Here is a 26,609-nt window from a genome sequence, read left to right on the forward strand (position 1 = left end):
AGAAGCCCTACATCAGGGATCATCAACTCGATTCAGCCACTGACCGATTTCTTCTTAAGCGGATGGACGGGGGACCGGAACATAATTACAAATCATTTGTCGACTGCAAAATGATTGCAAGAAGCCCAAACAGATATAATATTTGACTGAAACATAATCATTTCAAACCTTGCTTACATTTGTATACGATCACGTCTCTCTATTATGTGTGGGATTACCTGGGAACAGATTTCCTCAATTAAAATCACTTGGCGCTGATATCCTGGTGTTTTTACAGTCTTTTATGTCCAACAATAAAAAATACAAATATATTTTTTAAAGTATATATATATACTGTATATAGAGAGATATTTTGCTCAGAAAACTTGGGGGCTCAAATAAAACTACCTGGGGGACAAATTCAGCCGGTTGGGGAACCCTGTCCTATATGAAGCTCTTACTGTACTCTAGTATTAAACAAGAAGAGATTTAATTGAAGGAGTTCCATGGCACAAAATGCTGATCTATATCTCCCCACAGTTTGAGCATAGAGAACTACGCACTGAAACTTTAGTCTGAAGAGCGTAAAGCTCCAAAGTCTCTGCAGTGACATAAGTGAGTGAGTGATGCCCTGTGCTCACACATTTTAGCAGACTATTTCAGGGGGTAGTAAAAATAGTCTCTTCTCCAAATAGAGCATTTTTACTGGAACATTGCAGTAATGTGATCAGCCTTCCGCCCAATTCCTCTCCTCTTCTCTCTCTGTCTATCAATGTCACTCTCATACACAGATGCTCGCACGCACGCACGCACGCACGCACGCACACACACACAAATCACACATCATCAGAGAGACCACTGGTGAAAAAAACAAACATGTCATCTCACCTGCTCTGTACAGAGTTGACTGCGGCCTGCGCAACGGAAGTGGCTGCCTCCTGGGCCTTGCGGTTGACGTTGCCCAGTGAAGGAGGGCCCATCCCTGGGCCTGCCGGCTGGGGCATACTGGGGGAACTGGGGGCCATGTTGGGGTAGGGTCGGCTGCCCGCGCCAAGACTGCGGCCCATGGGCATGGGCTGCCCGGGACCCTGGCCGTGCATGGGGCTGCTGGCATTCATACCCAGGCTGTTGGTCATGCCAGGGCCGGGGCCGCTGTAGTTGGCACTGGGGGTCCCGCCGTAGTTGGGTGGAAGTGGGTAGTTACCTGAGGACAGAGGAGAAATAGAACATCTGGGAGTTAGCAGAGGCCAGTTTAACAATAACAGTAAGTTTATCCCTCAGCATGAATAAAGTGACAGTTATCTATCTTATGCTAGTTCCATGTAGTCATTTTCTCTCATTCGCTCTGCATCCACCACAGAGGAGAATCTAGAGGCTTGGCACACAAGGATACTCTTCTATACATGCTTTACGAGTCAACTGTAAGTTGTTTTAGATGACAGCGCCTGCTAAATGACCATATTATTACAATATGTAGCTACGACGTCACAGCACAAGGATTATATTGTGATAGAATTGTGATCAACATCATATGTGAAAAAGAAGCAAATGTCAGATGAAACAGCTTAACTGACACATACTACATCATTACACTTTTGACTCAGTAGCCTCTGTATGGTGTATCTATGCAATTGTGAATACAGTTTTACTGAAGACATTGCCATTGATATATTGGCTGCAGATTTGACATCTATGGGAGGGGAGGGATGCTGAATCACCATGTGAACAATTGCAAAGCTTGAGTTTGAGAAACACTTGAGAGCCACTGTAATCTGCAGTAAAGGCTTTCTTCCTGCCCCAGCAGCCATAATGGCACAAGCCTTCCTTACGCACATTTAAACCACTACATTTAGGCTTAACACACTCCAGAACCAGCTGGAAAAGGAGTCACAAACACAAACATTCAAGAAAACACACACACATGCATGCATGTGCGCACACACCACACACACACGGAAAATGTGGAGACCCTTTTGTGAAGGGGGCTATTTATTTTGATTTGATTAAGAGTGCTTTAGTCGGGGCTCAAAGCCTAATCCTCTGAGAATATGTCTGGAAAAGGGGATCAAGTCCCTTTAAACCTGAATGAGGAAAGTTCAATGACAATACTCCGCGCATGGAACAGACTCCAAAAATGGAAATAGCTTTTGGTGTCCTCGAGCTGCTTCAGAGGAAAGACATTCCTTATGACGTAAGCCTGCGAGTCCAACAGAAAAAAAAGCTCCCCCGGAGAGGGGATTTATATCAAATCGAAACAAGTCCTTCCCATGAAACTCTGTTGCTCCAGTTGGATTTGCCCAGAAAGTGTGATGAAATGTAGTGTAGCAGGAAATATAGAGTGCCAGATATGTATCTGGGGAGTCTGATTGTGAACACAGTTGACACCTGTCAAGGGTTTTGGGGCCTCATCGCCAACTTTCCAAAAAAGGAACCGTTAAAAGAAAAAAGTGGTTGGAGGACAAGCACAGGAGGATATATTAAAACATGGATAGGGTGTGTGTGGATGTGTGTGTGTGCATGTGTGTATATGCAGTGAGGCACAGTACCATTCCACTCTCTTTTCAGCAGTGACATTGTTGAGAACCCTGGGAATCATCTGTCTTGTGGTATCCTCCATCTCCTCCTCATTGTACAGTACGTGCTGCACCTGAAATGCCTGAGTCAGCGGCCCACAGCGTACAGCTGCTGAACCCCAGTCACACTGGTTGGGCTCTGGCTCTGCTCCATCGCTTCGCAGTGCTCTTTTTGTGTGTGTGTGTTGTTGTGTGAGGCCCATTTGTGTGAGGCCCATCACTGAGGCCCATTTGGATATTCCAACTGGGTTTTTCCATCTTTAGCATCCAGGCTGCCAATCAGAAAAGAGCAAGAGGCAGAGCCTGTGAAGTTTCCATGAGGGCTAGGGTTTCCTATCTGCTGTGGTTTACACTTCTACAAACGTTACCGTGAGAGTCGTATGGACGAGGAAGGATCACATAAAAGCGGACATGTGTTCTTCACAGAGTTCAACAATCATACTGTATTGACATTTAAGAGACTATCTTCAGTTTAAGAGCTATGTTTAGGGGGACCAGAGATACACTTCAAGCAGCTGTTTGAGAAAAAATCTTGGTTGTATTCTAGTTTTTGGGGCTTTTTTCAGGCGGACAAGACGGATTTACATTCAGCTTTCCTGTGAGGTGTTCTTCTTCAGCGTGATAATAGTTCATTTCCAAGATTGCTGGTAATGCAGCTGGTGCCATGCCAGGGTGCTACTTCAGGGGGGAGTAGTGTTGCCGCTCCCTGCTCCGCTCTGTTCTCTACAGCCACTGAGGGGCCCATCTCTTACCCAGAATACCACTACATGATCCAGGGCTGCTCTGCGGGGCCTCTCGTCCTCATTCAGACTTTTACACAGCACTCACACACCTAAGCATCAGCTTTATCCGCTCCTTTTGCTGTTAAGGCACATTTACAAGCAAAACAGAGAGAAAAATCGGCAGAGAGATATAATTTCTCCTCCATACCTTACTATTCTCCTGACCCCGCCCTCCCTGCCGTCTCAGGCTGCGGTTGCCTTTGGGAGGTGTGGTATTTATAACCGACAGAGAGAGGCAGAGAGAGGACTGCGGTGTGATACCAATTACATGGAAATTCCAGGCATGGTCATGCATTCTGTTGCCGAGCTGTATTTAATCTCCACACTCCTGCGGGAAAAGGAGGACTGTGACCGAACAGATTACAGACACTGCTTCCTCAGCAGACTGGATGCAGCGTTGCTAACAACCGGCTCACCCATCCCTGGCTTTGGCTGGAATCTGTGGACTCCATCACTGAGGAACGTAACGCAGATTACACAGCAGTAGTCTACAGCTGCAGGACATAGAGAATGGCCAGAGTTGCTTAGCTAACGTTAAAAACAAACTGTATAGTATGTTGCCGAACACAAACAAATGGTGGGCATGACAGCGTTCTTTTGGAGAGAAGAATTATGGGTAAAAGTGATTTTTTTCCTTTTCTATTCCTCAGAAATTCTCTCAAATTCTCCCTCACTCTCACCCGCCTTCCTTTCTCGCTCTCTTCGCCCTCCCTCCCTCTCTTCTGGCCTGAGGCCCCAGGTAGATCCTCTCAGAGCCACCTCAGCATCTCTCTCAGCAGGGCGTCTGTGGTGCAGCAAGTACGGAGCACCTCAGGGCTCCGTACTTGGTCCAACCCATTTCCCAAAACCTCCACTGCCCCTGCGGCTCTCTGGGATTGAGCTCTCCTTTTACCAAATAAAGTAGAAGGGCTCAGCAAAGCATCCAGGCTCACAAACTGCTGTCGAAAGCATGGCTATTACCAGTGGGGTACTTAACCTTGGAGCGGTGGGGGTGAGAGTGGGATGTTAGCTGTGGGAGAGGCACAGCAGAGTTTTCCTCTTTTCACTGACTCTGTCTTACAGCACTCCACATAGCTCAGGTCTGTATCTACTGTAGTGTACATGGCTTATAGAGCACGTCTGCAGAGCAGCTGCGGGAACAACTGGAGGCACTTTAACAGAGCCTGGTATCAACAAACTGTACAAGATCATGCTGAAGAACTTGGGCCTCTTGTGTTTGAAAGGGGGTTCAAAGGGCGGTCAACATATTTTGTAGTTAGACATTGTAAGTGGTCAACCCAGATGCAGTACCTCATTGCGTTAGTAGAGAGGAGGGAGGTGGATTATCTTGTAGTTAGACATTGTAAGTGGTCAACCCAGATGCAGTACCTCATTGCGTTAGTAGAGAGGAGGGAGGTGGATTATCTTGTAGTTAGACATTGTAAGTGGTCAACCCAGATGCAGTACCTCATTGCGTTAGTAGAGAGGAGGGAGGTGGATTATCTTGTGCTGACCTGAAGGTTGTAGTATCCTTTCCCTTGATAAAAGACAAATGCTGTCGCATTTAAGTTACACAATGCAACATGAGACAGTTTTCATGTTCTTAGCCAGAGTACAAGCTCAGCGTGTCAGTGTGTGTCAGCGACGAGAGAGCGAGAGCGAGAGAGAGAGAGAGAGAGAGAGAGAGAGAGAGAGAGAGAGAGAGAGAGAGAGAGAGAGAGAGAGAGAGAGAGAGAGAGAGAGAGAGAGAGAGAGAGAGAGAGAGAGAGAGAGAGAGAGAGCTAGAGTGTAGAAAGAGAGAGAGAGAGAGAGAGAGCTAGAGTGTAGAAAGAGAGAGAGAGAGAGAGAGAGCTAGAGTGTAGAAAGAGAGAGAGAGAGAGAGAGAGCTAGAGTGTAGAAAGAGAGAGAGAGAGAGAGAGCTAGAGTGTAGAAAGAGAGAGAGAGAGAGAGAGAGAGCTAGAGTGTAGAAAGAGAGCGTGTATTGGTGATACACACACACTGATGTGTGTTCAGTTGTTCACAGCCTGAGGCTTGGATCTTCTAGCAGTGCCAAGACTGGCCAAGAAAAACAGAGTGCAGGGATCAGGAACTTGGAGTGCTTTTCCATGTTGGTTTAATGGGTTAGTAATTTTGTGGCATGGGAGAGACGGGAAGCAGATGGAGCCGTCATTAAGAACAATGAGCAGCAGCTGCCTGGCCTGTTCACCTCAGCCCAAGCCCCAGCCAACACAGACCAGCCTGAACAGACCAGCCTGAACAGACCAGCCTGAACAAACCCTTTCATAACCAGGGCCCAGAGCCCACCCCGCACCCCCACCACCAGGACACTGCAACCGCCTGGGGGATCCATGGACCCACTCCAACACACATGTTCCTCAGTATGTGTGCTTGTGTGTTGAGAGAGAGAGAAAATGAAAGAGAGAGAAGAGTGTGTGTATGTGTGTGTACTCTGTCTTTAGAGTGTATGGGGGTGGAGGGGTTGGCTTGTCACTGGCAAGAACATCCCTCCTGTCAGCTGTGCAGCGTTTCACGCTCATCCGACTCCAGACTTTTTATATTTCAGTTTTGTTCTGCCTCAGCCATTGGCTGTCATCCCAGCTAAGTCACATTAGCACATAAGAGTGGGAGGAGAGAGGCCAAATACCACATGCATTAGAGCTATTAATCAACATGAACTAATGTCAGGGTCTCAGCGACATTATAAAAACACACACATGGACGGTGCCTTCATCACAGTGACACGTTAGAGCACACATTACTAATACCCCAACATTTCCTTTGGTGCCCATCCAGTGGAACGAAACACAAAAGCAGATGCAAAGATATTGGAGTGACTGCTGCTTTCTAAAGCCGCATAGAGAACACTCAACTCTAAAAGCCAGTTTCATTGCAAAGAGGTATTCTAAGAACTTTTCCCACCAAGTGCTGAAATGGACTGGTGTGTTTTGGAAGAGTTTTTGACCGGGGAAACGATAGCCAGCATATCTGACAGGTTACTGGTTTAAAATACACTTAATTCACACTATAACTTCTAATACACAGTGTTTGGTCAAATTGAGTGACCACAGACCATAGCTGTGTTTGAATACCCATACTAACATAATGTATACTACATACTTAATGAGTACAGTACCAGTCAACAGTTTGGACACACCTACTCATTCAAGGGTTTTTCTTAATTTTTTTAATACATTGTAGAATAATAGTGAAGACATCAAAACTATGAAATAACATATATGGAATCATGTAGTTACCAAAAAGTGTTAAACAAATCAAAATATATTTTAGATTTTAGGTTCTTCAAAGTAGCCACCCTTTGCCTTGATTACAGCTTTGCACACTCTTGTCATTCTCTCAGCCAGATTCACCTGGAATGCTTTTCCAACAGTCTTGAAGGAGTTCCCACATATATTGAGCACTTGTTGGCTGCTTTTCCTTCACTCTGCGGTCCAACTCATCCCAAACCATCTCAATTGGGTTGAGGGCGAGTGATTGGGAAGGCCAAGTCATCTAATGCAAAACTCCATCACTCTCATTATAGGTCAAATAGCCCTTACACAGCCTGGAGGTGTGTTGGGTCATTGTCCTGTTGAAAAACAAATGATAGTCCCACTAAGCGCAAATCAGATAGGATGGCGTATCGCTGCAGAATGCTTTAGTAGCCATGCTGGTTAAGTGTGCCTTGAATTCTAAATAAATCACTGACAGTGTCACCAGCAAAGCACCCCCACACCATCAAATCATCTCCTCCATGCTTCACGGTGGGAACCACACATGTGGAGATCACCTGTTCACCCACACCGTGTCTCACAAAGACATGGCGGTTGGAACCAAAAATCAAAAATTTGGATTTCCACCGGTCTAATGTCCTTTGCTCGAGTTTCTTGACCAAAGCAAGTCTCTTCTTATTATTGATGTCCTTTACTAGTGTTTTCTTTGCAGCAATTCGACCATGAATGCCTGATTCCTCTGAACAGTTGTGTCTGTTACTTGAACTCTGTGAAGCATTTATTTGGGCTGCAATCTGAGGTGCAGTTAACTCTAATGCACTTATCCTCTGCAGCAGATGTAACTCTGGGTCTTCCTTTCCTGTGGTGGTCTTCATGAGAGCCAGTTTCGTCATAGTGCTTGATGGTTTCTGCAAATGCACTTGAAGAAACTTTTAAACTTCTTGAAATTTCCGGATTGACTGACCTTCATGTCTTAAAGTAATGATGTACTGTTGTTTCTCTTTGCTTATTTGAGCTGTTCTTGCCATAATATGGAATTGGTCTTTTACCAAATAGGGTTATCTTCTGTATACCACCCCTACCTTGTTACAACACAACTGATTGGCTCAAACGCATTAAGAAGGAAAGAAATTCCACAAATTTTAACAAGGCACACCTGTTAATTGAAATGCATTCCAGGTGTCGACCGTATGAGGCTGGTTGAGAGAATGCCAAGAGTGTGCAAAGCTGTTATGAAGGCAAAGGGTGGCTAACACTTTTTTGGTTACTAAATGATTCCATGTGTAAAATTTTATAGTTTTGTATCTTCACTATTATTCTACAATGCAGAAAATAGTAAAAATAAAGAAAAACCCTGAAATGAGTAGGTGTGTCCAAACTTTTGACTGGTACTGAATGTACTACATACTATATACTATTAGTTCATTTTAGTCAACTTCCAGGTCTGTCTACTGGAAGTTGATGCTGTTGCTATCCAACCCCTTGCTAGCTTGTTATCATAACAAATTACTAGCTAGACATATTATAACTTTGGGTGTGTTCATAAATTCAATCTGAGGCCGTTGGTAAATTCAGAGCGTTGTCAGATTGTTTGTTCGTAAATTCGGGGCTTTCAAAGTGCTCACTGGGCGCTCTGGCCCGAGGAGTAGGGTTGATCCGAGCGTTCTGGCCTCAGAACGGCAGTCAAGCACCCAAGCTAATTGGCTAACGTTGGTTAGCTTGCTAGCTACTACCAGACACAAATGAGAGAACACCTCACTCTGACCACTTTACTCGCACTAGCAGAGCTGGTTAGGCTGTTTTCATGTTATCCAGAGTGTCGGTGACTGTAACTGTGCTGCTGGCAACAATTTAATTCTGCTTTTTTGCCAACGTTTACTGACACCGGCCATATTCAATGGGCGTTGTGAGTGTTCGTAAATTCATCAGTTATTCTGTGCTCTGGCACACTCAAATGAGAGTAGCCAGAACAAATTTACAAACACACCCGAATTAACAATGTCCATTGAGAACACACAACGACTATACCGCTTAGCTAAGCTAAGAATGATGTGAATAATCAAGACAATAAATGTTGGCTAGTTAGTTAGATAGCATATAGTTAATATACTGGCAAGTTCAATGTATTAGCAGCCAACTAACGTTAGCTAGCTAGCTAACATACCGGCACATACTGCTGTAATGATATGCAATGCGGTTCCAAAGGATAGCCTATTTTACAAATTGTTAGCCAACATAACGTGTAACGTAACTTCTTTGAAAAGTCATTACTTTAATACATTACTCAACATTTTCTTAGCATTTTTCCATAATTAGTTAAAGCAATGAATTTGTATCCGCTCTCGTCGGACTTCAGCAGCATACTTTCCGCCATTTTCTTTAAATCTGAAAATGATGTGAAGCAACGCACATTTTTGGAAGAATTGTATTATGTAGCCTAAAAGCACGGAAATAGTGTCCACTGCTTGTATACTTCGTATTTTAGCGAATGTAGTACAACATCCGGGAACATTTGGCATACTAACTACAGTATATCCATACTATGACCAATAAGCACACTATATACTCAATTTATGTCACAAATAGTACGGTTAGTGGGGTTAGTATGAGTATTCCAACACAGTTTATGACTCCTTTTTCAAACCATTCTGTGATTTTATTTGACCAAGGGGGAAAGACTATGGTACGAATACTGCAATGTGGGTCTGATTGAAATGCCCTCTCAGACTAGAAGTATCCTCTCTACTGTTTCCCACAAGTCTACCACAGGTCAAAATATGATAACATCAAACTGACCCCCTCATTGGCTTTAATGACGTTGGTGGGCAGTTAAAACACTCCAACCCATTTCTGTGGGCAACTTAAAAATACTGACCCCAGTAATGGGATTGAACAACATCACTGAGGTCAGAAAACATGTTTTATCAGCCGGGTCTGCCACGTCAATCTGTCTTTAATCCAATAATGATATAGGCATGGGTAGCGTCTAGAGTTCAAGTGCTTCATGAATATTCTGACAAATGGCTTAATCCCATAGTGGGGGGGGGGGGAGAAAGAGAAAGAGAGGAAGAACCAGGTCAATGCTACTGTTTCCTTAAAACACTGTGTAGAGAGGTGACATATATGTCAAGATCCACAACATTTTCTCTTGAATACAAGAGAATAAAATGTCTTAAGTGGCTGCCAAGTAGTGGGGGTTGAATATGGAAATACTAATGCCATTCCTCAGTAAGTGGATCCATTTAGAGGGATTCTTACTCATGAGCCATGACCTGTTCATACTCTTACTGTATACCAGAGTTACTAACTGTCCTGTTATATACACTACAATACCAAAAGTATGTGGACACCTGCTCGTCGAACATCTCATTCCAAAATCATAGCAATTAATATGGAGTTGCCCCCCCCCCCTGCTCAAACAGCCTTCACTCTTCTGGGAAGGCTTTCCACTAGATGTTGTAACTTTGCTGCGGGGACTTGCTTCCATTCAGCCACAAGAGCATTAGTGAAGTTGGGCGATTAGGCCTGGCTCGCAGTCAGCGTTCCAATTCATCCCAAAGGTGTTCGACGGGTTGAGGTCAGTGCTCTGTGCAGGCCACACCGATCTTGACAAACCATTTCTGTATGGGCCTCGCTTTGTTCACGGGGGTATTGTCATACTGAAACAGGAAAGGGCCTTTCCCAAACTGTTGCCACAAATGTAGCGTTAAGATTTCCCTTCACTAGAACTAAAGAGCCTCGCCTATACCATGAAAAAGAGCACCAGACCATTATACCTCCTCCACCAAACGTTACAGTTGGCACTATGCATGTAGCGTTCTTCTGGCATCTGCCAAACACAGATGCGGCCGTCGGGTTGCCAAATGGTGAAGCAGGATTCAGTCCAATGGCGATGAGCGCTACACCACTTCAGCTGACGCTTGGCATTGAGCATGGTGATCTTAGGCTGCTCGGCCATGGAAACCCACTTCATGAAGCTCCCGACAAACAGTTCTTGTGCTGACGTTGCTTCCAGAGGCAGTTTGGAACTCGTTAGTGCGTGTTGCAACCGAGGACAGACAATGTTACACGCTTCGCGCCTCAGCACTCGGCAGTCCAGTTCTGTGAGCTTGTGTGGCCTACAACTTTGCGGCTGAGCCGTTGTTGCTCCTAGACTTTTCCACTTCACAATTACAGCACTTAGTTGACCCGTGCAGCTCTAGCAGGGCAGACATTTGATGAAATGACTTGTTGTAAAGGTGGCATCCTACGACGGTGCCATGTTAAAAGTCACTGAGCTCTTCAGTAAGGCCATTTTACTGCCAGTGTTTGTCTATGGAGGTTGCATGGCTGTGTGCTCGATTTTATACACCTGTCACGAACAGGTGTGACTGAAATAACCGAATCCACTACATAGTGTAAAGGTAGATAAGTATAATGACACAACAGCTATAGTACTCCTACCTTGGGGTCCATACTGGTTTGCCTGGGATCCCTGGGGTCCGTAGGGGCCACTGGAGCCACCCTGGAGGTAGGGCCTGGGCCCCATCCCTGGGTACATTTGTCCTCCAGGACCAGGACCAGGAGAGGGGTGAGGGGACATGGAAGGCCCCGACTGAGGTAGTGGTGGTGCAAACTGGGAGCCAGACTGGTTTCTCTGCATGTTGGACATAAAGCCTGGAACACACAGAGAGACAGCACTGACAACGGACTGTGCTTAAGAGTATTGCAGCCTATGTAGACACACATAAAGACACACACACAAACAAACCTCCTTTCTTCAAAGAGTTAAAGATCCACTCTTTATGCAGGGCGAAACAGGTGACTTGACGCATCTGTTCTCTCCTAACCTCCCTCTGAAAATACTATAATCCTCTATAATGTCTTTAGGTCTTGTTACTCGAAGATAGTCATCAGATTGTTAGTAGGGCAAGCTGGCAGTGCATTGTGTGTAAGGCCGTATATACTGATACACTGTACATTAATAGGACTGGGTGACATGGAGGCCAGGGGAACAACCGATACACACACACACACGCATAAAATCGACTGAGCTTTCTGCTTTTGTGTGTGTGTGTGTGTGTGTGTGTGTGTGTTTGTGTCATTATAATAATCACAATAATTTGGTGCGTGCTTATATTGGTCCTGTTTCACACATGTACACGAGTGTATTATACTGTAAGCATATGTGAAATGGAAATGTGTTTTTTGTATACTCCCACTCAGAGAATGGGGTCAACGGCGACCCTAGAGCAATTAGGTTAAGTGCCTTGCTCAAGGGCACATCAAAAGATGTTTCACCTTGTCGGCTGAAGAAACGGTGTGTGTGTGTGTGTGTACGTGTGCAGAAATTGCACTTGGGGAATAAGACAGCGATTTAACCATGACTGCTGTGTAATTCTAAGCTGTTCCAGGAACCGTGAGTTCTCAATTCATGGAAAAGGCTCTCAGCTCAGCTTCCCTCCACCATTCAAATTGACATTTGAAGTGATCCTCACAGGGATTCACTATTATCACTGAAAGCCATTTCATTACAGTCTAAACCTGAGAGCGAAGCCACAGAAAAGGTCTCCAATCTGCCTCGAATGGTAAAGGTCGCGGGCGCTGCAGCCAATCAGAAGAGATAGAGGCCTTCTCTAATATCCTGGATCAGCTTTAAATGGATCGGCTGCGCTGGGCTCGGCTTGGCTCACACACACACACACACACAGACACACACACACACACACACACACACACACACACACACACACACACACACACACACACACACACACACACACACACACACACACACACACACACACACACACACACACACACACACACACACACACACACACACACACACACACACACACAGTACACTGAGAGGCTATACAGTCCAGCTCTTTACTGAGTAGGGTTGTTAAAAGCAGGCCGTAGATGGCAAGAGTATTTGTCTTCCTCCATATCGGCCTATTCTGCTGAGAGAGCGAGAGAGCATGTGATGAGGCTGTGAGAGAGAGGGAGGGAGGAAGAGAGAGCATGTGATGAGGCTGTGAGAGAGAGGGAGGGAGGAAGAGAGAGCAAGAGGGGAGGCCTGAAAGTGCTTAGACGAGCATGGGTTTAAGGGGGACATTATTCTAATGTTTTGCTTCCATTATCGTAATGGATTCTGAAAAACACTGTGTAAATTGTTTGGAAAAGGGATGGAGAGAGGAACCTTGTGCAGACAGTTGCTAAAAGCAAATAACGCATTCAAGGATTTTTCTCCCCCTCCCTCCCTCCCCAGCCAGGCAGGCAGGCAGCCAGGCAGGCAGGCAGGCAGGCAGGCTGGCAAAGAGAGTTGAGCTTAGCTGGACAACAACAACTGGCAGCAACGGGAGAGAGGGAGAGAGGGAGAGAGGGAGTGAGGGAGAGAGGGAGAGAGAGAGTGAGAAAGTACATTCAACAGTATTCATGGAAATGAGAGCAGCTCTTAGAAGCAGCCACTTGCACCATGGGATTTACTCATATATTCTAAAAAAGCATTACAGTATGTTAACCACTGTGCTTCCAGGGTCACATGAAGCCAGAGCCGAGCATTACATTTATGTTTATTTTATGTTTTATGTAACAGCTTTGCATTGCTCCTCTCTCTCTCTGTCTCTCTCTGTGTCTCTCTCTGTGTCTCTCTCTGTGTCTCTCTCTGTGTCTCTCTCTGTGTCTCTCTCTGTGTCTCTCTCTGTGTCTCTCTCTGTGTCTCTCTCTGTGTCTCTCTCTCTGTCTCTCTCTCTGTCTCTCTCTCTGTCTCTCTCTCTGTCTGTCTGTGTCTCTCTCTCTCTCTCTCTCTCTCTCTCTCTCTCTCTCTCTCTCTCTCTCTCTCTCTCTCTCTCTCTCTGTCAGATGTTAACTGGTCCTTGGTGAGCTGTAGAGGAGCATAATACTCCATGTTAATGCTATAGTCATCCTACCTCCTTTACACAAACCAACAGGGACAATGTTGTTTTACACAGGGTTACTTCTATAGTTGTAATCACTATTATTGAGTGTAATTTGCTTCATTCAAGAGATTAACTTTTCCCCTGAACTCAATAGATTATTGGCCGTTGTAGAATGTTAAGAGGAAGCCTCAATCAGGGACCATTCATTGTATGTAATTCACAGTATGTAGTCAGCCTCTGTTATCATGGCAGTAACTAGCGTTGCATATGAGAATCAACTCAGGAAGTCAGAAGTGAATCCACTTCAAAAACTCCCTAACTCCCAGAACATAGGGTTTAGTGATTTCCAGACAGTAACAGTTAAGGTTTAACAAAGAATGGTTCCCATGACCTGAGCTGACCTCTCATCCAGTAATACATCACCTCTCCACCAGCCCCTCCCTGGGAACCCGCTGGTGAGGTGTTTGTTCTGTACCCACTGAGCCATCGGTCTATTATACATCATTCACTGGATCAGAACATGCATTGCGGGAACATCGTTACGTTTGACCCCCTCTAAGGTGTGTGTGTGTGTGTGTATGTGTGTCTGTGTACACCTCCAGTACACAATCCCAACCCCTGTACTTGCTAACAGCCCAGCTATAGAACACCCTGTACCTCTGGCCATGATGTCACGTCCTGCCTTTGTCTGCCAGTTCCCATAGAGTGTTGGGGAACAATGCCAGTGTCACTGAGAGGGAGGCTAATGCCTTCTCACTATCATAGCCAGGGCTGTAAGAGGCTTAACTCTCCGTCCTCAGACCCCTCCGCTACTGCTCCACTCAGCCCAGATCCACAACTCTGCTCAACACACAGGTGGGCACTAACCTAGGGCTAATCTGCAATTACCGCACACACAATACACTAGAACACACAAACATGCAAGCAAGCACACACACACAAACACACACATATGCATGTACACACACGCACACACTTTGTGGTCAGACTTACCCCTCTCCTGAGGCATGGGGGACTGCGTCAAGGGGGAGTGAGGGACATCCGACATGTTGACGGGGATCTGGGGGGCCATCTGGGACCCTGTAAAGAAACACAGGGGGACAGAATTCAGTGAGACACATATTATCAGCACAAAAAGAGAGGGGACATGTTTTAGGGTAACACCACTCAGTAAACTGACGGAAAGCACAGGCCGAGCTGCTGTACTGTATCATCTGTGACAGTTACCTTCATTTTCATCTAATAACAAAGACACGTTTTGGCTGAAATGGATTCATCATCCTTTCACAAAGCCCAAGGTGAGATGAGTCAAAAACAGATAATTATTCTCAAAACATACATTTTGCCCTGAAATGACATGTTCTATTATAGAGGGACACACAGGTAAAGGATTCAGTCTCTGTCTAATTCTATTCTCCTCTATCCACATTTCATCCTCCTCCGAGGTTATTCAATTAAAAAGGCTTTGTCCCGGATTTATAAAAACATTTAACATTACATTTAAGTCATTTAGCAGACGCTCTTATCCAGAGCGACTTACAAATTGGAAAGTTCATACATATTCATCCTGGTCCCCCCGTGGGGAATGAACCCACAACCCTGGCGTTGCAAGCGCCATGCTCTACCAACTGAGCCACACGGGACCACCGTGTGGCTCAAAAAGATCATAGACAGGCCCACATAACATAGCAAATGAGCATATGTGCCTATGAAAATGTCTCTTAGTACAGTGCAACATAGAACCAGTCATCACTGTGTGGATCTCTTATGGAAGCAATGTAATTAGGGTAATCCTCATATAAACAAAGCCATTGAGGTGTATTGATCCCTGATGGTCCTCTTGTGATTTAGAAATCCATTACAGACCAGTGGGGCTGATTAGGGGAACGGAAGATGGACGTTTGTGGATTGATTTAACCCAGAGGAAGGTAAACAGGTACACCTCCCTCACCTCCCTCTGCTACTAAAGGCTCGAACCAATGGAGAAAAAAGGAAATCATTCACGACAACAACATTTTGTTCCAAAATACGGGGAATGTGTGGCTAATGCTCTCCTTTAAACAGAACCAGAAAATGAATAGCAAATTACAGTATATTTACACTGAACAAAAATATAAACGCAACATGCAACAATTTCAAAGATTTTACTGAGTTACAGTTCAAATAAGGAAATCAGTCAATTGAAAGACATTCATAAGGCCCTAATCTATGGATTTCATATGACTGGAAATACAATTTATTTAAAGGTAGGGGCGTGGATCAGAAAACCAGTCAGTATCTGGTGTGACCACCATTTGCCTCATGCAGCTCGACACATCTCCTTCACATAGAGTTGATCAGGCTGTTGATTGTGGCCTGTGGAATGTTGTCCCACTCTTCATTGGCTGTGCGAAGTTGCTGGATATTGGCGGGAACTGGAACACGATGTCGTACACGTCGATCCACAGCATCCCAAACCAGCTCAATGGGTGACATGTCTGGTGAGTATACAGGCCATGGAAGAATTAGGACATATTCAGGATTGCAGGAATTGTGTACAGATCCTTGAGACATGGAGATGAAGGGCACGACAATGGGCCTCAGAATCTCTTCACGGTATCTCTGTGCATTCTAATTGCCATCGATAAAATGCAATTGTGTCCATTGTCCGTAGCTTATGCCTGCCCATACCATAACCCCACAGCCACCACGGGGCACTCACCCACACAACGCCATACACGTGGTCTGCGGTTGTGAGGCCAGTTAGATGTACTGCCAAATTCTCATGTTGGAGGTGGCTTATGGCAGAGAAATTAACATTTCATTCTCTGGCAACCGCTCTGGTGGACATTCCTGCAGTCAGCATGCCAATTACACGTTCCCTCAACTTCTGTTGCATTGTGTTGTGTGACAAAACTGCACATTTTAGAGTGGCCTTTTATTGTCCACAGCACAAGGTGCACCTATGTAATGATCACGCTGTTTAATCAGCTTCTTGATATGCCACACCTCTCAGGTGGATGGATTATCTTGGCAAAGAAGAAATGTTCACCAACAACCGATGTAAACAACATTTTTGAGAAATAAGCTTTTTGTGAGTATGGAACATTTCTGTGACCTTGAAAAATGGCACCAACACTTTACATCTACATTTGTATATTTTAATATAAAAATATGTTTCTATTTTTGTTCAGTGTACATGACGCCCTATGTAGAGACCGTACTGTTCTCTGTGCTGTATGTGTGAAGAGAGAGATACATAGAGCACAGATGAGATGGTCACTGTGTACAGCGGTAAATACATGACTGGAGGTGGCACACACTCCACGTAAACAAACCCAATTAAGTCAACGTAATTACTTTGCATAAACAACATTTCCATCCACCCGCCTGCCCACACATACACACATTAACACTTACATACACAGAGATACAGAACCCCCCCCCCCACACACACACACACACACACACACACACACACACACACAAGTTGCTCCAGCAGCAACTCTTGGAAGAGAGAATATTCGATTAGCGAGTGTGTCACCCTGTTCCGGGGAGGAGAAGCCTCAATGCAGCACTAACACTACAATAACAAAAGGACATCACTCTCCTCAGCCTCCACCACACCAGCAGATGGGAGCCTCAGAACACACACCAGCCAGCCAGAGGAAGACGTGGGGTAAACTAAGAGGAGGGGCATGAAGAGTCATGTCCCCGGTCCTCAGAGGGCTTGGGGAATATGGGGAAAAGCAGGGTGGACAGGCTCAGCCCTTGGGGAATATGGGGAAAAGCAGGGTGGACAGGCTCAGCCCTTGGGGAATATGGGGAAAAGCAGGGTGGACAGGCTCAGCCCTTGGGGAATATGGGGAAAAGCAGGGTGGACAGGCTCAGCCCTTGGGGAATATGGGGAAAAGCAGGGTGGACAGGCTCAGCCCTTGGGGAATATGGGGAAAAGCAGGGTGGACAGGCTCAGCCCTTGGGGAATATGGGGAAAAGCAGGGTGGACAGGCTCAGCCCTTGGGGAATATGGGGAAAAGCAGGGTGGACAGGCTCAGCCCTTGGGGAATATGGGGAAAAGCAGGGTGGACAGGCTCAGCCCTTGGGGAATATGGGGAAAAGCAGGGTGGACAGGCTCAGCCCTTGGGGAATATGGGGAAAAGCAGGGTGGACAGGCTCAGCCCTTGGGGAATATGGGGAAAAGCAGGGTGGACAGGCTCAGCCCTTGGGGAATATGGGGAAAAGCAGGGTGGACAGTTTCAGCCCTTGGGGAATATGGGGAAAAGCAGGGTGGACAGGCTCAGCCCTTGGGGAATATGGGGAAAAGCAGGGTGGACAGGCTCAGCCCTTGGGGAATATGGGGAAAAGCAGGGTGGACAGGCTCAGCCCTTGGGGAATATGGGGAAAAGCAGGGTGGACAGGCTCAGCCCTTGGGGAATATGGGGAAAAGCAGGGTGGACAGGCTCAGCCCTTGGGGAATATGGGGAAAAGCAGGGTGGACAGGCTCAGCCCTTGGGGAATATGGGGAAAAGCAGGGTGGACAGGCTCAGCCCTTGGGGAATATGGGGAAAAGCAGGGTGGACAGGCTCAGCCCTTGTGTGGCTAACCACAATCAGCACATGTTTTCGGAGGAGGCATTTTTGGTTGTCGCACCGGGGGCACGTTAGAGACGTTTACAGTCCCAGTGACCCGTGACAACACCCCCTCTGCAAGGTCACCTTTCCCCTCGTGCCCATCTCCTCTCCCAGCCAGGCAGGCCTGCTGCAGTCGGTGAGGGGGCTACAATGGGCTACAATTGTCACATCATGTTTGAGCGGTTGGGAGGGTGGTGTGTGTATCTGTGGGATGGCAGTGGGGGTGAGGGCATGCATAGTGAGTAGCACCCTCTATCCTCCACTGCACTCTCCACATCCCTATGTAGATACAGAGAGAGAGATAGAGAGAGAGAGAGAGAGAGAGAGAGAGACCTATGGAGGGGAGGAAAATGACAAGAGGTGAGAGGAAAGAGGGAGAAGGAGGGGATAATACAGTAGGGGAGAGTACAAAAGATGTGAGGAAAAGGATAGAAAGGAGAAAAGGGCAAGACGAATGGAATTCAGTACCAGAAATCACTTCCTCTCCTTTCCTCTCTTCTCCTCTCCTTTCCCCTCTTCTCCTCTCCTTTCCTCTTTTCTCCTCTCCTTTCCTCTCCTCTCCTTTTCTCCTCTCCTTTCCTTTCTTCTCCTCTCCTTTCCTCTCCTTTCCTCTCTTCTCCTCTCCTTTCCTCTCCTTTTTTCTCCTCTCCTCTCCTCTCCTTTCCTCTCCTCTCTTCTCCTCTCCTCCACCTTCATTTTTAATGAGCTCCATTGAATAATCATCTGAGAATAAAACAAACAGACAGTCCAGAAGGCCTGGCAGCACGTGTAAGACTGAGTCTGATTAATAATTCAACGATCAGGAGGCTTTACTCCTCAGCCTCCTGCCTCAGCGCTGCCTCCGTTGCAGAGAGAAGCAGGTTTAAATGTCAGCAGGCTTTACCTTAATCCCCCATCCCTCTGCCTCTCCAACACAGCATCTTTATTACCAATGACTGGCAACATTAGGGTGTTTGTTCACATGTCTGCTTGTGCTAACCGAAAGTGACTATAGCATGTGGAGGGTAGCTTGAAAGACGTGACTGTTGGAGGCTTTTTCCACAACAGGAGTGATTCTGTATTGTTACTGGCACAAGGAAAGGGAATGTGTTGGGGGGGGGGGGGGCATCCACAGGTGCTCCAGAACACAATTAAAAGTTCTGTCAATCAGGCGGAGCACAATGGCTGGCTTGCTATCCCTCTCCTTCTCCCCTTCTCTCTCAAATAGCATCAGGAGCAATTTACACCTCACTATCGCTCTCACCTAGGACCTAGCTGGTACTCACAGGTCAGGAGCATCCACGGGAACACACACGTATACGCACGCACATGTACACGCACGCACAGGTACACACACTGTTTAACTTATAAAGCTTAACGAAGTTTGTGGATGAACTAAGAGTATATGTGTACAGTATGCTGTAGTGTTGGAAAACCCACCACTACTTGTGAAGAGGAAGGAGAGTAAGATATCTACAAATGAGAGCCAAGTGTCTTTGAAGTGGTTCAGGAGTAAAATTAAAATGACTGTAATTTCCATTTTGAAATGTTTAACAAGAACAACTTTTCCCACGATAGAAAGTGAAAGGCCAAAAGCAATGGAGGGCATGCGTTTTTAGATAAAGCTACCACTAAAACCCAATAAACTTTCAAATATTCCTCGGCAAGGATTCTTAGGGCAATGCAAGACCCTTTGAAGACAGGGGTTTCTTCTTTGAAGCTTTTTTTTTGAAGAGTTTCAAACACAAATGCCACTGAACTGAGTTCAAAGACACGCATGGGTACTAGTGGCCATATTCCTCTCTGTTTTTCAGGGTTGCCAATATTAAGCCTCTGAGTGCGTGGCGCATCCCATGCAGATTCACCGTCAGCTCAGACCCACTGAGCACTGTATTTGATGATGAAAGTGAGGTGCACACAAACACACACACACACAGAAGCCGTTCTGAGTAAGTTAATTAATAGCACTGAGTGCTACTGGACTGACAGGAGAATGAGGGAGAAGGGCTTGTTCAGCAGCCCCCCAGGTTGGTAGAATACACCCTGCAGGCTCACACACACACACACACACACACGCACGCACACACGCACGCACGCACACACACGCGCACGCACACAAACACACACATGTGCACGCACGCACACACACGCACGCACACAGGCAAGGTAATGCTAGTGTGTCTTTGGGGTCTGTAAGCCGTAAACAGCGGGTGGCAATAATTGTGGTTTAGGTCTCAATGAGCATAAGTCAATGATTTTCCAACCTGGGGCTACCGGCAAACGTGAGTTACCACTCCCTGTAGGAGACGGGGGAAATTGCTGGGGCGGGAAAACGCTCTCCCATGGACCTCATTACTAAGCTAGCGCTGAGCTGGGCTGGGGGGGTACGGCAAGGAGGAGGAAAAGTGCAGCTCAAGGTAAAAGCGAGACAGAGGGGGTGGGGGAAACAGCGCCAAAACAGCCAGCCAGTGTACCATGCTGCCGGCTGCAGGAAAATAATTGTGCACACTGCTCCAGGTTCCACTTAGCGCAGAACGGGATTTCTCTTAAAGGCCAATACAACAAGCTAGCATTTTGATTCTCCTTTTAACAGGCAGGCTATCCAGCGGGCGGCAGTTAGAGCAGTTTCACTTTGTACTGTACCAGCCATCAGGAGGCCAAGCTCCCTAAGTCCAGAGGGGTGTGGAGAAATGGAGAGACAGAGGAAAGGAGGGAGGGAGAAAGAAGAAGGCACAGGGCAGGAAGAGGGGGATTCAGTGGGAAGTATGCTCCAGTGCTGTGCTGGCTCAGGAGGGGACATAGGGACGGCCAGAGGCAGTTCTCCACACACAGCCACTGAGGGACTGGCCATTGGAACTACCGCTGGAAGTACATTCACTAACGCTGCGCCACACCCCAACTAAAACGAAGGGACCTGGGCTAACGTTCACATCTAATAGCCGTAGCATATGTCTAGAGCAATGTTTTGCGTCTGCATTTTTTGGTTTCTTCCTTGTACTGTATCACAATAGGACTACGCCTCTGCTATGAGTGATTAAGACAACATAGATGCTCAGTTGCATCTCCCATTGGTTCAATTATTTATTTTTGATCTTTCCAGACCTCACAGAACCCAGTCTATCAGCTGTGTTTGCTGCAACATCTAAATGACAATAGATACACCCCCCTATCCTAAGCCTACATGCGTTATAATTAAAGCTAATGTGGCTGGCTAGTGGAGGACTGGAGGAAGACTGAGAGGAGGAGAAAGGGGCGGTGTGTGTGTGTGGGGGGGGGGGGGTACCCACGCCAGACCTGACAGGTCTGTACTCTTCCTCCTCCCTCACCCTCCATCCGTAGATGCTCTCTCTCTCAGGAAGTGACTCTCCCTGACCTTTCGGAAGCTCCTCTAGCCCTGGAAGCACTTCAAGCAGGCACAGATAAACAGCTTACTCTCCAAGCGCTCGTCAGAAATCTTCAATCACGTCTTTAGAAGAAAATGAGGCAGTGGAGGAGGCGGGCTGGGAGAGGAGGCAGGCTGGGGGAGGAGGAGGGCTGGGGAGAGGAGGAGGGCTGGGGGGGGAGGAAGGCTGGGGGAGGAGAAGGGCTAGGGGAGGAGGAGTGCTGGGGAGAGGAGGAGTGCTGGGGAGAGGAGGAGAGCTGGGGGAGGAGGAGAGCTGGGGGTGGAGGAGAGCTGGGGGAGGAGGAGGGCTAGGGGGGGAGGAGAGTTGGGGGAGGAGGAGGGCTAGGGGGGGAGGAGAGCTGGGGGAGGAGGAGGGCTAGGGGGGAGGAGAGCTGGGGGAGGAGGAGGGTTGGGGGAAGAGGAGGGCTGGGGGAGGAGGATGGGTTGGGGGAAGAGGAGGGCTGGGGGAGGAGGAGGGCTGGGGGAGGAGGAGGGCTGGGGGAGGAGAAGGAGGGCTGCGGAGAGGAGGAGTGCTGGGGGGGGCTGGGGGAGGAGAGGGATTAAGTGGGGCTGTGGCAATGCTAGATGGACCTTGATGGACCTTGGAGGAGAATAAGAGAAAGGGAGACAGGCGTTTGATTTTCTACGGCGGGCAGCTCAAGCAGTGGCCGTGTTGGGTCATCAGGGAGTGAGGATGTCGTCTGAGTCCATTAGTAGTAATACAACAGTGAGTGGATCTACTGCAGCTTTCATATACAACCACACACTTACTAAGGTGGAAGTGGAACTTCAAAAGGTCGCAGGTTTGAATAACCGAGCCGACAAGGTGAAAATAATCTGTCGGTGTGTCCTTGAACAAGGCACTTAACCAGCATTTGCTCCAGGGGCGCCGTACTACTATGGCTGACCCTGTATCTGGTGTATGTGACAAAAACATCATCACACACACACAAATATCCCTAAAAGAATGTCACTCTCCTACTACAGATGTAGTTTGTTAATTTGAGCTAGTTTGCCATAGCAGGAAAATAGTGGACATTTTGTAGGGGTTGATACATTTTTCGTAAGGGAATATCAAGTCTAAATTTCAAAGTGAAAATTACAAACTTACGAGGCCTTTGTAAACCTCTTACAATGCCTTTTTAAAATACAAGTTTTAGATTTCCTGCATTGCACAGTACAGTCTTAGAGGTCAAAGGGCAGTCTCATCAGTTGGTCCCTGAGGCCCGTACACACACAGGGTTACGTCACCATGATGATCAGAGAGACAACAAGGAGAAAGGCTGTGTCGCCTTAAGACTGTCTGTCAATGGGGTGGACACACTGTCTGTCACCACCCCTGAACAACAGAACATACAAGCATCAAAGTGAACAGAATCATAGAGAGAGGGGATGAGGGATCACTAGTTACATCCCTACTGCGATGTTTGACTAGAGACTGTGAGAGAGAGAGGCTTTGATAACCAGCAGTGGACAGAGGTGCAGAGATATTGTTCAGTGACGAGACGCTGGGTGTCTCGCAAAGCCCCACAGTCTCTCCTTCTCCTCATCCTTCACAGCGTACTGAGTGCGCTCAGAGCGACTGATGGATTTCCTCAACGTCCCATTCCGCCTGGCATACAGATGAGAGTAATGCCGTTTGCGTCCCCCGAAGCCGAAAAATGCGGGGTGCTCCGAATTGGTTTAGAGACATTGGTGCTGAGCAATGTGATTTCTGCTATGACTGTCACAAATCTAGCGCAACAGGAAAATCAATTTGCTGTGTGTGCCTCCTCCTGGCTCGAGGAGAATCCAAATGCCAGGAAACCCAAGATAATTTTACAGTCTATTCTATTTTGCTTCATGGAGACTGAGAAACTGCAGGGGGAGAGAGAGGGGGAGAGAGAGAGGGCCGGAGAGGAGAGGAGGAGAAATGAAAAGTGTGAAGCCAGGGGAACCAGAGGCTTTCTACGAATCCAAGATCAATATGTCCTTCTGTAGGCGTGATTGTCTCTAAGGCGACGTACACACCATTCTCTCTGTCTGTACTGTCTATCACTGAGATTATAGTGTGTGTGTGTCTGTGCGAAATGAATGTGTAGCGTCTGTGTGCATGCATATTGCCTGTGTAAGTGTGTTTGTGCGAGCATGTGCATTTATTTGGTGTGTGCTGCATGTGCACTGTCAGTCAGTGTGTGTGTTAGTGAGTGTGTGTGAAGGTGTATATAGTGTGTGTGACAGACAGATGAAAGGCTGACACTGTGAAATTGCTCTCCTCTCTGACCATTGTCAGGGGTGACAAGTGTCCCGTGAGCGCTCGACCGTGTGACATGTGCATTGTCCCGGTAACCGAGGCAGACCTGACAGCCGCCGTCTGAGGGCGATAAACCACAGCCCCGGTCACATCACGGTCAAAGCGCAGTGGCGTGCAGTAGAGCAGACCTGACCAGTGACAATTCCACAGACTGGACCATGCTACTCTGCACCTCCAGGTCACTGGTATGGAAGAGTGACCCTTGAACCAAGGGCTAGGGACAGCCAGTCAGCCACATTCTGCACAGAGGCAGATGTCTTTTATTGGTATGTTTAGAGAGGAGGCAGGTTGCAGGTAAGAGAAATCACACAACTAGGACCTGCTAGTAAGGAGAAAGTCATCAATTCTTCCTATCACAACAACATTAGTACTCAGTGTTTCTCCCTCGCATACACAGTATTATGTCTGGTGTTGGTATTTCTCATTAGAAGTGAGAGTATAAACCACAGGAGGTTGGTAGGACCTTAATTGGGGAGAACAGGCTTGTGGTAATGACTGGAGCGGAATCAGTGGTATCAGACATATGGTTTCCATGGTTTCCAGGTGTTTGATGCCATTCCATTTGCTCCGTTCCGGCCATTATTATGAGCTACAATAGGTAAACCCTAGCAGCTGTTAGCAGACTGAGATCCTGTCTCTATGAGGACTTGTTTTCGCATGATGGGAGAATATTTATTGATGCTGTATTAATCACACCTGTCCCGCCGATGAGATCCACCTCCCGTCTCGCCATCTCACTCCGGATTTCTCGGCATTTCCTGCCGTCCGCCTCGGGAGCGGCTGTCCTGCTTTTTCATTAGTGTCAATCACTCCTGCACAAGCTCAGTCCGCCCGGAACAACCCGCCTGCCTCAGGAGCTCGCGCATTTGTCCCGCCTCGTCAGCGTGATTGACAGGCCTGAGAGCCGCAGACGTGCCCGGTCAGGCCTCAATCAGGAAGAGCAGCGGAGGCTGTGGTTAGACGAGGAGGGGCGGGGAGGGCAGGCAGACAGGGTCACGTCCACATCTCATAGCCTTGTGTCACTCTGGCCTGTCCAAGCCCTGTCCGACACACTCCCATTCATTACCTCACTGTTTATCTAAACTAACGCTCTGCTATTCCTCTAGGGGGACACAGCCCAGAATCCTCACACAGACATCTGCTATTGTCTTATTTTGGCGTCCTGTTTTGAAAGGAAGAACACAGAGGCCAACAGCAACCATCTGTATCTGTGCATCTAAAATGTTTTTCAAAATGAAGATAAATGACAAATGATTTCCAAAAGAAAGGGGACCAAGGAAACTACATTGATCAGCTAAATGGGTCAGCTTGAAATGGCCACTTCTAAAGAACATTATTCTGATCAATTTCCTGCAGGGTGTCATAATACCTGAACAGGATATTTGAACAGACGGTTAATCACCAGTATGATGTTCAGGGATTCTTTTTATGAAATGATTTGCCTTAGTAACCCTGTAGGCTTACCTTGTGCTGTGGTTGGGCCGCTAACTGGGGAGATTGGGCCAGAGCCGGAGCGTGATTGGTTAGAGCCCACGGGGGAGCCAACAGGAGAGGGCGATGGGCCGCTGCCTCGGCCAGACAGGTGAGGTGATGCGTGGGGTGAGAAGGGTGACTGGGACGGGTTACTCTGCTCCCCCTGGCTACTGGTGGAGCCTGTAGCACTGACGGCTGAACTGTGACCAGCGTCCGTCCCTGTAGGGAGGTCGTCTATGGAGCCAGACAGGTCCTGGAACAGAGACAGACAGAGGAGAGGGTAGGTGAGTACAATGATGAGCAAATCTTATTCAATGCTGTGATGTATTTTGTCCAACCCCTGTCTATGATATACACTGAGTGTACAGAACATGCTCTTTCCATGACAGACTGACCAGGTGAAAGCTATGACCCATTATTGATGTCACCTGTTAAATCCACTTCAATCAGCGTAGATGAAGGGGAGACAGGTTAAAGGAGGATTTTTGAGACAATTGAGACATGGAGTGTGTATGCGTGCCATTCAGAGGGTGACTGGGTAAGACAAAAGATTTAAGTGCCTTTGAACGGGGTATGGTAGTAGGTGCCAGGCGCACCGGTTTGGTGCCAAGTTGGGCCAGCATCCCCGTGGAACTCTTGTAGAGCCCCTGCCCCGACAAGGCTGTTCTGATGGCGGGGGTGAAAGTCAATATTAGGAAGGTGTTCCTGATGTTTGATATACTCTGTGTATTTGAACAAGCACGACATTGGCTCTTCACATGCAAAACATTGTGAAACAGAGCAGTAGTGCCTTGATGGTGTAGGTCAGACAGTCTGTTCTATGTGATGTGTATGATGGGCCAGTACTCAGGGTGAGTTCATGTTACACACATCCCCTGTGGGGAGAGAAAGAAGAGGGAGGAGCAGGAGGGAGGGAGGGTACAGACTGGCTGAGGGTATTCCCCCATCTGAATCTTTTCCAGGGAATCCCCTATTAATGCTGACAAACTGCTGAACTATAGTCTGATAAAAGAGGAGGGTGAAGGGAGAGAGAGCGGGAGGGAGGTAGATGGTCCAGGTGTTGTGTGTGTGTGTGTGCGTGTCTGTATTTGTGCGTGTGTGTATGTGTGTGTGTGTGATGTCTGCCTCTTCAACACACATTACCACATCTCTCCAGCTGCAGCTGCCCTGAGGGAGGTCCACCACCGACACCCCTGGTGGCTGATGCGGTACGTGGACCACACGCCACACGCTGTGGCGAGCTACATGTCTGTCTGTCTATCCACCCCCCACCGTCAGTCAGTCAGGCCCCACAGGATCTCTCCCCAGCTACCTCCACGACCTTTTACCTACACTTACTACAGCCACCTCTCACGTGTCTCCTAAAATGGCCATAGTGAAAATATTGTTTTAATGGTACCAGCTGAAGATGAACCAAACTACTGTGGTTCTTTCACAAGTATGGT

General features: G+C 47.3%; 1 protein-coding gene across 5 annotated transcripts in view; it reads right to left on the bottom strand.

Moving 5' to 3' along the window:
- LOC129812696 (AT-rich interactive domain-containing protein 1B-like) overlaps positions 1-26,609 on the bottom strand; it is a 198,970-nt gene that overhangs the window by 52,943 nt on the left and 119,418 nt on the right. For all 5 annotated transcript variants that reach the window (XM_055864489.1, XM_055864488.1, XM_055864490.1 and 2 more), the window contains 4 exons: positions 25,156-25,417; positions 14,421-14,507; positions 10,987-11,199; positions 868-1,183 (listed from right to left, as the gene is read on the bottom strand). In XM_055864489.1, coding sequence (XP_055720464.1) covers positions 868-1,183; positions 10,987-11,199; positions 14,421-14,507; positions 25,156-25,417 — 878 coding nt within the window. The remainder of the gene's footprint in view (positions 1-867; positions 1,184-10,986; positions 11,200-14,420; positions 14,508-25,155; positions 25,418-26,609) is intronic.

This window comes from Salvelinus fontinalis, chromosome 16 (assembly GCF_029448725.1).
Source record: "Salvelinus fontinalis isolate EN_2023a chromosome 16, ASM2944872v1, whole genome shotgun sequence".
In the NCBI taxonomy this organism is placed as follows: domain Eukaryota; kingdom Metazoa; phylum Chordata; class Actinopteri; order Salmoniformes; family Salmonidae; genus Salvelinus; species Salvelinus fontinalis.